The sequence below is a fragment of the Cebidichthys violaceus genome, unplaced genomic scaffold, assembly GCF_023349555.1.
Source record: "Cebidichthys violaceus isolate CVI_PGR_0920_01 unplaced genomic scaffold, fCebVio1.0.p SCAF_17, whole genome shotgun sequence".
NCBI classification, from domain to species: Eukaryota; Metazoa; Chordata; class Actinopteri; order Perciformes; family Stichaeidae; genus Cebidichthys; species Cebidichthys violaceus.
This window is the reverse complement of record NW_027176340.1, coordinates 10,020,252-10,035,073: the sequence shown is the minus strand read 5'-3', so window position 1 is coordinate 10,035,073 and position 14,822 is coordinate 10,020,252. Positions and strand designations below refer to the sequence as shown.

General features: G+C 43.5%; 1 protein-coding gene across 5 annotated transcripts in view; it reads left to right on the top strand.

Annotated features, from left to right (window-relative positions):
* Window positions 1–797: 797 nt before the first annotated feature.
* LOC137873996 (eukaryotic translation initiation factor 4 gamma 3-like) overlaps window positions 798–14,822 on the top strand; it is a 47,439-nt gene continuing 33,414 nt past the window's right edge. For 4 of the 5 annotated variants that reach the window (XM_068712556.1, XM_068712555.1, XM_068712557.1 and 1 more), the window contains exons 1-5: window positions 798–1,385; window positions 9,478–9,550; window positions 10,048–10,152; window positions 12,579–12,746; window positions 14,393–14,485. In XM_068712556.1, coding sequence (XP_068568657.1) covers window positions 1,228–1,385; window positions 9,478–9,550; window positions 10,048–10,152; window positions 12,579–12,746; window positions 14,393–14,485 — 597 coding nt within the window. In that variant the 5' untranslated portion in view covers window positions 798–1,227. The remainder of the gene's footprint in view (window positions 1,386–9,477; window positions 9,551–10,047; window positions 10,153–12,578; window positions 12,747–14,392; window positions 14,486–14,822) is intronic. The other variant, XM_068712554.1, reaches the window with a different exon arrangement.

The following is a 14,822-nucleotide window of genomic DNA, read 5'->3' as shown; positions in this document are numbered from 1 at the left end:
CAATAGATGGCGCTAATAACACACAAATCTGTTATAGTCCTGCTGCTAGTGCAAATTACACACCATTACTACTTAAAAAGAAGCTGGTGTGATGGATTTTTGGCCATGCAAACACCCAAATTACTTTAAACATTTGTGCCACTTGATGTAATTAAAATATTTTAGTTTGAATATGTTGCTTCTCAATGTGTTGCCAATTACCAATGACATGTTACGTTCTGGACTTTTTTTAATATCCCGAAAAAAAAAATATATATATATATATATATATTTTTTTATATATATATATTTTTATATATATATATTTTTATATATATATATATATATATATTTTTATATATATATATATATTTTTATATATATATATATATATATATATATTTTTATATATATATATTTATATATTTATATATATATATATATATTTATATATTTATATATATATATATATTTATATATATATATATATATATATTTATATATATATATATATATATTTATATATATATATATATATATATTTTTATATATATATATATATATATTTATATATATATATTTATATATATATATATATATTTATATATATATATATATATATATATATATATTTATATATATATATATATATATATTTATATATATATATTTATATATATATATATATATATATATTTATTTCAGAGACATTATGGGCACGTGAGCCGTGCACGGTTTCTGGATGTGATTGTCGGCATGGATCGTAGGTTCGTTGATTAGCCGAGCGTATCCGTAGGTTGGCGAGAGTTGCCGAATCATCTGTCCTGCCCGGACTGCTGGAAGCGGCCACAACGCCATGTTGGCGAAGTCTCTCATCTCTGTGAGAAAAAAAATGATAGAAAACATACGTGCAGAGAAGAAAAGGTAGATCGCCGTGGAGGGATTGAAGATCGCGGCGATTATTCATTTTTGAAAGAAACGAAACCGAGCCGGATCCGCAAAGGTTCCGGACGGACGAGGGAGGCTAAACCTCCCACCGTCCCCATGCACAGCACCGCTGATCCGAGCGGCGACTTTCCATGAAAAAAGAGACGTTTGTGTTGCTATTCGAGCGTCGTTATCCCACTTCGTTAAAGGGATTTGGGGCCTGCTTCAAGAATCTGCTACGCTTGCTCCATGCATGCCAGCTAGGCGTCGTTTGTATCAGTATTTATTAAGGTATTGTTTTTATTTGTTAATTTTTTTGCGATGAGTTTGCCACCGAAAGTGGTCCCCAAACCCGCCGCTGTCGCAGTCAGCGGACCTGGAAGTGTAGTGTCTCCGTCGAGCCAACTGCGGGCTACCCTGACCTCCGTGTCTCTGCCGCCGGGAGCCCCGACGGCTCCTCAGCCTGTACCGCCACCTCAGTATCCTTTCACTTGGGTAACATGGAACATTGTTTGTGATTTTATGCATTTCATTCCCATGTTAGACAGTAACGCACAGTGTTGTTTTAATAGCGATAGATAACCGGGGTTTGATGGGGGATGATGGTTTCGTTTGGAGGGAGCTGGGAGGGGAGGGGACAATTAGCTAGCTAGGTATGCTAACGTTAGCTTATCGAGCCGGTTGTCCAAACTAACGGAAATGTCACTTGTGTTTCACGGGAGTTCACTCTACGCTACGTATTCTTGTCACATTTGTGGGTTAATATAGCTGTCATTTGAAAATAGCGAGATACAGATGAGGTGACGTTATTTTGTGCAGGATAGCTCCATCACCAGCAAGCTATCGGGCTTTCCTCACCGGTTACCGGCTTTGTTCAGTTACCGTTGTTAGCTAGCAAGGTGCATTAGCCTGTCGGAGGTTGTTGTGCCAGCCAGCTAAATTAACTGCTAGCGAGTGCACAAGTCAGTGAATGCAACGTCGCAGGGCTCTGCGGCTTCACTCATATCAGGGTGATGACCTGGGGCTTATGTTAGCCCGTACAAGTCCCAGTTTGAGGGAAGTGCACCTCCCTTTTTTTCATTTCACACGACTTGAGCTTTTGAAGAGGCGCTACTATGCACCTTGACGGGCCTGCAAGTGTCAGGGCCGGTTTGCTCCTAGGATGACAGAAGGTATCAATTAGCAGCAAGACATTAGCCAGTTCTCGGCTGTTTCTGACGTTTGGTTTTGATATGAACAGTTTGTTGAATCATTTATCAGCTGGTAAACCTGTTTTCTCCCAGAAATGTGTCTCCAAATATAAAAATGCAGTCCAGGGTTAGTTTAGTCATGTGTTTGCACTGTCATTAACCTTTGAGTTAACACAGTGGTACATCAGTATTACTCTACCCTACTCTTGGTGGAGTGAAGTCACTGTGGTTATGTCACCGCCTGTTTTATTTACAGCATGGTGGCAGTTGTGTGAGGTAGAGGATTAGGTTGACGTCTCCTGCCTGCCAGGGGCAGAGAGATGTGTCTTTTGTGATCTGACAGCTTCTGTTGTGGTTTAGCTTTGGGGTGTTGCGTCTCGACCTGATTTCCTGCCTTCCACGATCACAGCGCCCTGTGTTTGTGACATCTGTAAAGGACAGTGAGTAGCTGGTTGTGGCAGGTGGCCATATGAAACCTTCAGGAAATCCTGTTTTGCTTACAGTGTGTTGTGATGTTCATGGGTTGTTTGTGAGTTAGATGAGCAGCGCAACACGGAAGATAAAGGTCTCTTTATTTGTTGTGCCATGTCCTCGATTGACTCTGCAGGCTTTTGAAATGTACTAAACCAATTTTTGGCTGTGAAGAGCCTACCAGTTGAATACAGAAGTGCACACTCTCCATTTACTCAATTGATGTCCTCTGATGGGAATACATACTAGTAACTATAATAATGGTAAATATGTCTCTCTTATAGTTCGGAGACATTACACCTCTTGGGCTTAAATGTTTTATTTGCCTTTTTGTTTTGTTTACTGTTGCTTAGCTTCAACATTGACTAAAATTAGCAGTCTGTTTTTGTTCAAGATTATGGAGTTGTGGCTATTGATCCACTGATGTAGGAGTAACTGTGTCCCTTGTTTTAATGTACAGGGGCAAATCTATAGCACAATAAGATGGTTAATAAATGGTATTAAGAGATTAGTTAGTCCGGCTTTTTAACTGCAGTTGCACAGAATGCATTCAGGGGTATGTGATAATATGAACACAATCAAATTCAATCTAAAATAACCAATACTCTATAAGGTGTGTATGATATTACATCCCCACCTGTAGCCACATTGGAGTTGGAGGCAAATAAACTTGACAATACACTGATGTCGTTCCAGTTCATCAGGTTCATCTAACTGATGTACCTTTAATTCAATCCAATGAGTCCGCTGTGTAATAAATCCTACATTTATAAAGGTAATCATATTAGTTTTGTTGTTTGAAGAAGTATTGTTTCAACTTGCTGGTCATTTTGTAGGTTGTTTGAATTTAATTGGAATATATTGAATGTTTTTAACTATTATATACAGTTAAAAAAAAATTCTAGCGTTACAAAACCATCTGTAAAGTATGTGGGAGTAAAAAAATATATAAATTTGCAGGAAAGGGAAACGAGTCTGCTTTGTCCTGTGAGCTCTGTGTAGTTTCCAAGGTCCCCATCATCCCCGGACCCCGTTTTTGACCGCATTGCATTTGATCTTCATGTCTGCATGAAAACAGACGGTCTTGAGTGTCGCCACTTGTCTGACCTCTCACTCTCTCTAGACCTCTGAGATCAGGAGTTTTGGCGCGTGTTACGCTCTGTCTGCCCGGGGCTCCCCCTGTATGGGAATTCCCACTTGGAGGATGTTGGAGTGTTTGTGGAGTCCTGAGATGCACAGGGGTCCAAAGAAGCAGGGTGGCAAGGCGCGTATGTGTGCAGGGCCTGGGAAGGGGGTGTGGGGTAGGGGGGCAGTTTGTTTCTGTTCCTGGTTGCCAGAGAAACACCCAGCGCATGCGTCTGCTGCCGCACTTGTCAGACAATGGCAGCGCTGCTTAGCATTCAGAGCGAGAGGCCAAGGTGGCGCTTCCCACCATCTGCCAACAAAGGCCCAGGTCACCCAGGCTGCCTCGGCCCGCCCTCGTTTCCTTCCCTCCCCCCACAGCTCACCTCGCCCCACTGCTGGCCCAGCTGAGAAAACGCAGGGCTTCTCCCCATTTACCCCCTGCTCGTCTCCCGCCTCACCCCCCTCCAACCCCTCAGCTTTCATGGTACAGCGCTTTCTCCTCTCTTTGAAGGGGCTGAGCTCCTTTTTCCTCTCTCACAATTTTTTTTTTTCTCAATTCTTTGTCGTCAAGGTTAGTATTTCTGCTTGGACAAAAGGATGACAGCAGTTGATGATAAAGAAGCAGTGAAGTACTCATGTAAACTGTGAGCCAGTCATGCAGTCACAGCCAGTGTTGGTTGTGAGACACCGCTACGTAGTGCATGCACCCAGCTGGTGGCTCGCACAGCCCCGTGGTCCTGTGTTTTAGGACAGGTGTTTGCAGCCTGCATGAGAAGATATTCTCATGAGCGTACTCACTGTGGGATGTTATAAATAAACTGCTGAGTTGTTGTGAGCCAGCATGCAGGACTGTTCTTTCCAGAGAGGGAGTGGCCTGTTGAGGAAGACATTCTGCTCACTGTCAAAACATTTGCAGTGTTTTTATCTCAAGTGACATTTACACATTATTGCCGACGTAGTTTTTTTTTTTTTTTAACTCAATCCTGAATCAACACTTTTCTTTACGTCTAGAAAAAGCATTGCAGATACAAGCAGCAGCAGCAGTTGTTGAATTTTCTGATTATACTCGCATTGCTTGCAATACTCAGTATTTACAGTGAGAGCTCTGTGTTTGGAGATCCATCCCACCCAGACCATGATGCTGTCAGGTTGAGTTGAGAATGTTCACATCCATGTGTCAGCTAGTATTGCTACAACGTTTGCCAATACAGTGTTAATATTTGTGTCAGAGCAAGACTTGATGCTCTGCCTTACTGCACGTACAGTTAGAATACACTGCAGCCAAACACTTTGCGTAACTCGTGTGCATTTGAAACGGGTTAGTAAGTGGAGTACTGTATGGAGTACTTACTGGAGTAAGTGGTTTTTGATTTCAGTCTTTTGTTGTCACACATTTCAGAAATCATTTTATCCAAAACAAAATGTGAGGGAAAAAACCCCCCCAAAAAAAACATGTCATGGTGAAACTCACCATTGGTGAGCACTTAGTTCCTGTTTGTTAGCACTGTATCGCTGCCGTAATCCTCCTGGTGAGTGTTTGTAGTCGTCTGGGTCCAATAACGACACAAGTCATCGTACATTTCGTCAAACTCATTCATATTTTCTCAAGTAGTTTCACAGAAGATGGATGTCACCGGCGTCCGCTATGGTTACTGAATAGACAGGAAGTCTTTTTTAAGGTGGTTAAGAGATACACGGCGTCCTGGTTTGGTTCGGCCTTTAGACCACTATTTGGAGGAATGACACCAGCAGACTCAAATAAATAAATAGATGAGAGAAGCCCTCTCTGTGTCCATATGTAACTGTCTCAGGCTTTAAATATATTTTGCTTCTCTATGTCATCATTACTTCATCATGATCAAAGGGCTTTTGGTAATTGAAACTCAATGTAATTGGCAACGTGAACGAGGATTTACCCGTTCAGTAGGGACAGAACATTCAATCCACCTTTATTCATCCCTGAAATTGGTATTTTTTGGTAATTGTTTTCTGCATCTACCTCCTGCTGCAGAAATCCACAACCATTGCTGCTTAAGATATGGGTTGTTAAGAGTGGAATCCACCAACCTAACACCTAGCGTTAACGTTCATACTGTAGCAAAAGCAGCCTCAGCAACGGCAGGCAGGCAGGCAGGCAGGCAGGCAGGCAGGCAGGCGTGCGTGCGTGCGTGCGTGCGTGCGTGCGTGCGTGCGTGCGTGCGCGCAGGGAGAAGGAGGGTTTGTGTCTGGGCCGTCTCCACTCACTTCCTGTGCCTTTCCACCGCACCGAGACTTCCAGGTAACCGGTGTCATTCAAAGGAGGCGTGGTATTATTAAACGTGTGCCATATTTACGTGACAATCAATCCCCTGTGTGTGTGTTCATTACATGGCAGCGCAAAGCGTGACCGTTTTGATTTAAGGTTTGTATACGGAGCAGCTAACTCGGCAGAAACCCAGCTCGCCTCTAACTTTGACCCTCTTGTGCCTCTTTCTTCCTGGTCATGTTTCATGCGATGCGTTCAGGGGTGAGATTGTTAAATACGCCGCTGTGATTCATTAATCTAATCAGTAATGGCAGATTACGGTTTATTGAGCTGTATCATCCTCCGGATCACACCCCTGCTATTTGTAAGGCTGTATTTTCCTGCTGTCTTCCCACAGAAGCAGCACATTAGTGACTTTACAGTAAGCTACTGAAGAAGCCCCTCCCCCACCCTCCTAAATGAGGCTTACAGGTCACTGTAGAGTCGAGGGACAAGGTGGAGTGGCTGAAGCTGCTAAAAGAAGAAGAAGAATCAGCAGCGCAGACTTGTTTTAGGCTCTGATGGCAGACTTGTTTTAGGCCCAGGTTTTACCTTGTCAACAATAAACTACACTGCAGCCTTTCCTTTGTTCAGGAGGGACAACCCTTTTTGAAATGTGAGGCTTTTTGTGGACATGTCGTCAAATGAACTTTGAGTGTGAATAGCTGGTGTCCTTCAGGTGAAGTTCCCTCATCTGAACACTGCGTTTCTTCTCGGTGGCAGTGAGGGTCGAATGTCAATCTCATCATCGGTGTCATTTTTGTCCAATTGGACGTCGCAGGTAATTACTGGGCCACGCTGGCGCTCCTATTCCCTGAAGCAGTGTCCCTGTTGTAAGTCTTTTAAGTTGACATTGTGCTCACCCTCGCCCCTCAAGCAGAAAATTAATGGAAATCAAACTAATGACTGATATCTAATTAGTACGGTCAGCCACTTTCATGGTTGTGCCTGATGCATGTAGAAGAGCTTGACTGAAATGTATCCGCTGTCTGCATCCATCTGGTTACCAGGCCACCCACATTGGAGTATTTTTTACCAACGGCAGTAAAGAAACTTTAAGTAAGCGGTGAAAGTGCGTCACATTGCCAGCATGAATGGACGTCCATTGATATTCAAAGTGAAATCTTCAAAAGCTTATCTGAAACAAACACCTTTTTAGGCACAGAAACAGAATCACTTTCCAAGTTGTCCAGAAGGGAAACCACACTGAATCTGGTTTTCATTAGAATAGATTTGATGTTCAGTATTACCTTTTCAGTTTTCCCCCCTCAACACGATGTGATATTCCATTTAAAGGCCCGACACAAGTGTTCAATCGGTGTGTGTAGTTTGTGGCGTAACAGTCTGCTGTGACTGCAGATGTTTTCCTTCTAAGATAACAGAGATCTGCACACCTGCTTTTAGCCATTTTAAGTCATCCATTGTTGTTACAATACAAAGGTCAGGTCTGCCAAAGTCCCTGCAACATTTCCGTGTCTCAACTTCCCTGATATTTCTGCGTTTGCTGGTCCTGCCCTGGCCTCTGGTGACAACAGCCCCTGACCTTCAGGTGGACCAGGAAGCATTCGCAAGTGATTATTACGACTCCTTTTCTCGTCTGCTACTCTGTGCTTTGTGACAGTGGATGTTCCACATAATGGCCTTTCAGATCAGGAAAGGTAATCTGTGAATCACTGAAAACTTCCAGTGGATATTTTCTTCTTTGTCTCCTGTTCGGTGCTCATGGCACATCAAAACAAAGCATAAAGATTATATATACTGTGTTGTCCACAGTACTATTATGCTCCTCCTCACCTCTACTGTCAAGTCAGTTGTGAAGAGACTGAGCCTCTAATTACTCCTAGTGTCTGTGGGGGGGGGGGGGGGGGGGGTTGTTTTTCCAAAATGCCCCGGCAATGAAACGGAATACGCTTCCTGCTGTGCTTCTGCTTTTTGAATCTCAGCCCTCTTTTTAAACGATTATTCTCTCTCGTCTCCCTCTGCCTCTTGTGTTGTCGGTTACTCGTAGCGGAGCTGGCAGGGGGCCAGGAGAGACGACGGCCCCTGCAGGCAGGAGCATAGCAAACTGGCTTAAAGGGCCAGTTTGCTCAGTCAGAGCAGCTTGTCGGATCGTTGGATAGCCCCCCACCACCCCCCACCTTTCCGATGTTGCATTAGTGGAGGAGCTGCGTCTTGACCATTCCTGTAACTTTCCGAAACCTGCGATGTGACATTCACACCCACTTACCGGCCAGCTGTCCGGAGGTTAGACAGTACGCTGGCTTTAAACTTCTCTCTCAGCTCAACTTTTTTTTTCTTCATTTGTTACACAACTATTTGTGGCCCTTTTTTCTTTATCTGAAAACCCGTATGCAACACCATGAATTCCTTCCTGGAGAGGCTCTCTGACAGCTGGCTTTTTGAGTGTGGCTGCTGTAAACAACACTTTTGATATACGTCATGGTCGGACAACACATTGACGACCTACTTCTTCTCTAACATAACCCTTCCCTCCGGGGGGAGGCGTGATTTGTGTGAAAGGGAGAAAGCCAGACGTTCGGTTTCCCTTAAACCATGTGACTGTGTGTGTGTGAGTGTGAGAGAGAGGCCGTCTGTCACAGACAACTGACTGAGCAGGTTACTAACCACAGGGCTTCCCTCTTCTGTGTGGCTTGTACACATTCCCTCTTCTGTCTCCTCCGACGTCTAAGTGATGTCTCGTGAGGCTCGTTATTTCATGTTTCAGAAGCCCTGAAGAAAGTTCTCTCCTGTTCTGGTTTCTGTTCATACAGAGCCAAAAGCATGAAAAACGCCCGGAGGTTTTTTTCTTTGACCTGTTATACTACCTTTTAGTATAACAAATATATGAAGTTACAGTTGTCTTACTCTCCTGCTCTGGCTGTCCCCTTTGCCCAAAGTGGTCCGGAAATCCATTTCAGATTTTCCCTTTAACACTTGGAAAATGGTGAAGGTACACAGTGTACTCTCAGAGATGGGGCATTTTGGGCGGGGTGGTTTTGGGGGGGGGGGGGGGGGGGGTCCTTGAAATCAAACTACAGAGCCATCAGGAAAGCTCTTTGGATCCGAATCAGCGTAAAAAAATAGAAGTGTAGAGTGAAGTAATCTTTGCAGAGAGTTTGCTAAACGGGTAACTTCCCCACACACTAGATCAAGTCTCTTCATGGGGTTTGGTCTGCAATATTTAGACTTTAAATACTTGACAAATGACAATAATTTTTTCATTAAATTAAGAATTTAAGAGCAAAATGGTCAGAACTTTGAGTTAGTATGTGCTTATTATCAATTTAATTGTGTATCGCCATGTCTCGATGTACGACTTCATCACGATTCCATTGAAAGACAATAAATCATCCTATAGCGTTATCATCCAGTCCTGCTTAACGCCGCCTCTTACATGCATACATCAAACATGACGGTAATGTTACCTGATGAGCAGCAGGAAACTGGTTTTTGGTGTCCCCGGGTCTCTTCAGAGTTTCTCCTTAACGCAGCTCTCTCCAGAATCCCTCGGGTTCAGCCGACACTGGACGACCGAATCTTCCCCACACAACCCGGAGTGGCTGCAGTCTACAGCGTGAGTCCCCGCACACAGCCGCTCTCTCAAAACACATTCACCTGTATGCTGCAGTGCATGTACAGAAAATACACACTTCAGATACAGACTGCACACACAGATCTAGAATACCAATCGTATGTAATTTGGAAGCACTTTATCCACAAAACAAACATACACCGAGTTGCCAGATTATTAGGTCCACCTGACCTGGCTCAAACTACTGCAGTCTTATGTAACACCTTCATAACGGTTGCCATGTTTAGTCTTTGTTTGAACTGTTTTAATAGAGGTGTTGATTTGACTTCATGGTAACTTTTTGACCCGTTTGAACTGCATTGCATCTTTCTGAGAAGAGTTTCTGATATCGAGTCTGCTATAAATACGCTGGACAAAATATTAGAAACTCCTCTCACAGAACATCACAACCATTACAATCATGCTGTCGGCTTCATGCCACCCCCTAAAATCCATCAACATATGAGGTGATTCTTTTGCTGTTTTTGACCTGACCACAGAGTGCCACAGACATTGCTGTTTTTTTGAGGCAGAGCGCCCAACTGAAGTTCAGTGCAGGAGAAACGCACCAGTTTCCTCCTAAGAACATTGTAACCTTTATGAAGGTAGGATTCATTGCATTCGTTTTCACGTGTACCTGATGAACTGGCAACTGAATGTGTGTTGAGTTTAAATGTCATAGTGGTTTGGTACCATGCAAGATGTCAGTGCCTATAAAGCTACTCAGCCCTCCTTTATATTTATTCATATATTTTTTAATATGTATATAGGTATTTTTATGTGTGTTTTTATATCTATATCTATATCTATAGATAGATAGATAGATAGATTAAATATAAAGAGATCTCTGCAAGAGGTTGAAAAGCTTTTACAGGCACTGTGATCCTGCATTTGTGTGTTTTTGTATTTTTGTATTTTTATTACGTAAATAAGAAGGCATGCTTGTGAAGACATAATGCTGTTATCTTTGTCACCTCGGGGGATTTTTGCCATTCACTGTCTCCTTCAGGAGTTAATTAACATTTCCTGTATCAGATCTTTGTCACGATAATATGCACACGATTTAGTAAGGGGCTTCAGGAAGACTATTAGATTTGGTCACAGAAAAAAAAAAAAAGAAATCCCAAATTTAGTGTGATGTGCTGTCCTTGGCTGAACTCTGGGAGCCATTTATTGTCTAGTTGGTTACCAGCCACACCTACTCTAACACCCTAAAGACAAGCACAACCCCGAAATGGCATCCTCCTTTCCTTTTGAGGGCACATCATGCCGTACAACCATCCACGCTGTGCTGCTCACAGACCCTCAGTGCTCTGCTGCACCATTCTTGTCTTCTCTGATAAGCCAAATGTGGGGGGCAGCGATTTGTTAGAGGGCTCTGTAAGATACTGATTAGTGGCTATCTCACTATTAAATAGAAATTAGAAGATAGGAATATTGATTCCCCTCTTCACTTCACATTGTATTGATTTTTTTTTTCACACAAAATGAACTGAGCTCACACAACAGATACAATCATAGCATTCGCTGAGGCTTCCTCAGTGTTTTAATTCTACCATTGCAGTGGTCATATGTGGAAAAATATTGGCTTGTTTGTTTGCCCCATGGTGCTTTTTTATTTTCGCAATCTCTGTCCCTTAAGAGTGTTGTGGTATATCGTAGATTTGCCACTTTGATTATTTGACACCACAGATTTTTTATTTTTGATGTACAGAAGCGTGAAGACCGTCTATTCAGCTGCACGCTTATTTATTCGCTGTAACATAACGATACCGGAAACACCGCAGGTTTTATGAGATTTTCTAGCTCTGGAAGTTGGTCTTAAGGCATTAGGCTGCAACCATGATGACACTGGTGGAAATAAGCCGTGCCCATGGCGTGAAACGCTTGTTCTCTGCAGTGGATGCAGAGGGCTTGTGCTCTCTTCTCCCCCCTTCCCCTCATGTAAAGCCCCTGTACAGCCGCTTGCCTCCCCTCCCCCATTCCATCACTCTGTATGTCCTCAGAATCAGTCACTTGCCTGGAGCAGAGCAGGCCCCTCCCCTGGCAACAGCAGCTAGATTAGTTGCTTTATCCCAGGTCATCTAAGGGAAGTGGGCCATACATAGAAGATGGAGAGAAGCAGAGGGGGTTGATGCTATAGTGGCTGTACAGAATATTGCCTTTGGTGCCTGTGCATTTGAATATAATGTCACAATGGGATGTTAGTATTGGAGCTGTAAAAGCTTTCACGGCCAGGGTGTGTAGAGATAAAAAAAAAAAAGAAAAAAGGTGGGTTTCCCAGCTTTCCAGTCCGTCTCGGTGTCAGTGCCTCCTGCTTATTTCTGCAGTATCCGGTCTCATTCCCTGGTGTGTCGGGCTTGCTGCAGCAACAAGCAGCACCTGCAGTTGTGCCAGCCCACAGCTGCAGCAGCCAAGGCCCATTCTGAGTCAAAAACTCCCTCTCCCCCCCGATACCACTCGCTCGCCTTGTGCCTAACCTGAGCCCTTTTTGCTGGCCCATATTGACAAGTATTGTTTAGCAGGCTCTCGCTCGTATCTATTGTATCAGATGCACTCTGTTTATCACAGACGATTGGGGTTGTAGTGTGATGACTTGACCCAGTTTTTGCCATATGAGGCCCAGTATTTCCTGCACAGCAGAGTTGGGCACAGCAGCTTGCAGAAGGGGCCAGAGCCAGTCTTGGCCAACCCCTGCAGGCTTCAACACCCATCCACAGCACAGGTCTTCACCTCTGCACACATTTACCGGGGCTAATCCTTGAGCTTGTAGCTTAATTTGCATTCCTCAGCAGGAGGGAGGATTTATGACCTGTGGAATTCTGCCTCTTCTGTCCCTCCTCTGCAACATTTTGTGTGTGTGTGTGTGTGTGTGTGTGTGTGTGTGTGTGTGTGTGTGTGTGTGTGTGTGTGTGTGTGTGTGTGTGTGTGTGTGTGTGTGTGTGTGTGTGTGTGTGTGTGTGTGTCAGTCTGACTGACTGACATAATGTCTCTTTTTTTGTGTCTAACCTTCTTGTTTCATGTGATACAGGTACCCAGACATGCTGGCCCTCCGTACACTGCTCACGACATCACAAAGGGACACCCTAGCTTGGCGGGCACCCCGCCCGGTCATGCCCACTCCCCAGCGCTCTCTCAGGTATCACTACCCACAGCTTCCCCATATCGCTACCCTAAGGGCTGGGAGACAGGCGTAGGGGTGAGTTCATCAACCTCTCTGCATCTTCATGCTTGATCTGTCCATTGTGTCTGCATGCTTTGTGTGACCTGTGTTTGGGCCGGGCGGCAATTAAACACTAGAATTTATCATTTCTCAGTGTAATTACATGACAAATTTTGTCATGATTACATCATGACAAAATATGACAATAGAATAAGTTCTTTTTTTGTACCAACATTTGTCATGTTGCCAGAGTTTGAACACATTTTGTTTTTCTAAATGTTTTGATTTTTGCTCTAGATAAAAATAGATAATTTTGTCGAACATAAGAATGAATTTGAATACTTAAATTGTGACCTCTCCATTGTGGTAATGCTGTTATGTAGTACATTAATTCTGCCCGTCTGGCCGACCCCTAACCTGTATTATTTATACTTTTCTTACATCAGCTTTTTACATTCATCCTTTTCCTGTTTGTCTCTTTTCTTTTACACTACTTTTACACAGCAGTAATCCATGTGTGCATGGTTGCATTGTTTGTGATGAAATTCAGATGAACATATGGTTAAAACTAAATAAAATTGTAATGGAACAATCTCTGTGCACTGTATGCTCTGTACAGTACCTGTTTAATCCTGATGAGGGTCTGCAGAGGGCACACCCTGCATGCATGTGTCCAAATAGCAATAAACAGTATATCCTGGGGTTAATGCATATATGCACAAGCACCACATTATGTCCTACTCATTGGTTAAACAACGCCACAGGAATCACAGTCATGCCGGGCTATTTCACCACGAGGCTACGATTCTTATGTGATTACTCAGAATGGGTAGATCTGTTTTTACGTATTGGAGCCAGATCTATTAGCCTGCAGGTTAACACCATCAGTGTAACATTTTAGAACATTGTAAGTCATGTTAAGACCTCTGTTCTCTGGGTAAAAGCTCTGTAAAACGGCAAAGTGGCAAATGATTAATCAGGATTGGAATACAATAAAAGGGAAAGTGGGTGTGAACTCAAACCCGTGATTGGCTTGGATTTATTTAATTAATTAGGATTGGAGATGGTGGGGGTCAGGTAAGGGTTAATTTTTATAGGGTCTTCCTTCTCCATCTATCTGTAGTGAGATCCATACACATGGGATGGAGATAGAAAAGGGCAGTGATAAGAATCAGAGGTCCAAAACACAACAGAAATAAGCCAACGGCTTTTATGATGGGAAGAAAGATTATCTAAAAACCTTAATAAATACATTCAAAGAGGTAAATCTATTTAAACGGTTAATCACTAAGTCACTGTCAGACAGTAACAGTGGTGCTGGGATACCGTCGTATCGATACGTCCTATTGCCTTGCTGCTCTCCGCCTACAAATGTGACTCTGCTTCTTTTGAAAGTATGCGAGCATGCTCGCGAGGAATCTAGTCATTCCACTTTACCGTTACAGCCCTAATGGCCCGCTGCCTCACCCTAAAGCTCTGGTCTCTCACCAGCCTTCTATAGACACAAACGTAAACCATCACCGCCGTTCGTTGGTGTTGCTGGTGTATTGTTGGGGCTAGAGCTGGTCAGTGAAATGTCTCAATGAAATGACTAGCGGCTGACTTCTGCACAGTCCCTGTTCTGTATATAAAGAACCCTTTCCCTCTCTCTCCGTCTTTCCTTTTTTTTTGTCTTTCGACAGTCTCCATACAACCCTGGACAGAATGCTGGCTCCGCCCCTCTAGTGTATTCTCCCCAGACGCAGCCAATGAATGCACAGCCACAAAGTCGCCCGGTGAGTGCCCCTCTGCTCGTGGATTTACAGCACGCTCGCCTCTGAGTGCCCGAACAGTTTATGGTTTACTGTGACTGTCGGTGATGCAGGGTCCTGGTGTTATGAAGTCACAAATGGATCTGCTCATGGCAGTGAAGCAGTTTAGCTTATACGAGGTCTCCTTCGTAGTCTCCTTTTAAAGCGCCTTATATGCTTGTTATGGTGGCGGTGGTGTATGGGACCTGAGTCTAGGAGTAGTAGAAGCGCAGTATTCAAGTTAAAATGTCGCTCCCTGTGTCAGTGTTCTCTTACGTAGTTTAAATTATCTATGTCTGTTTTAATTTTGTATGTCAAGTCA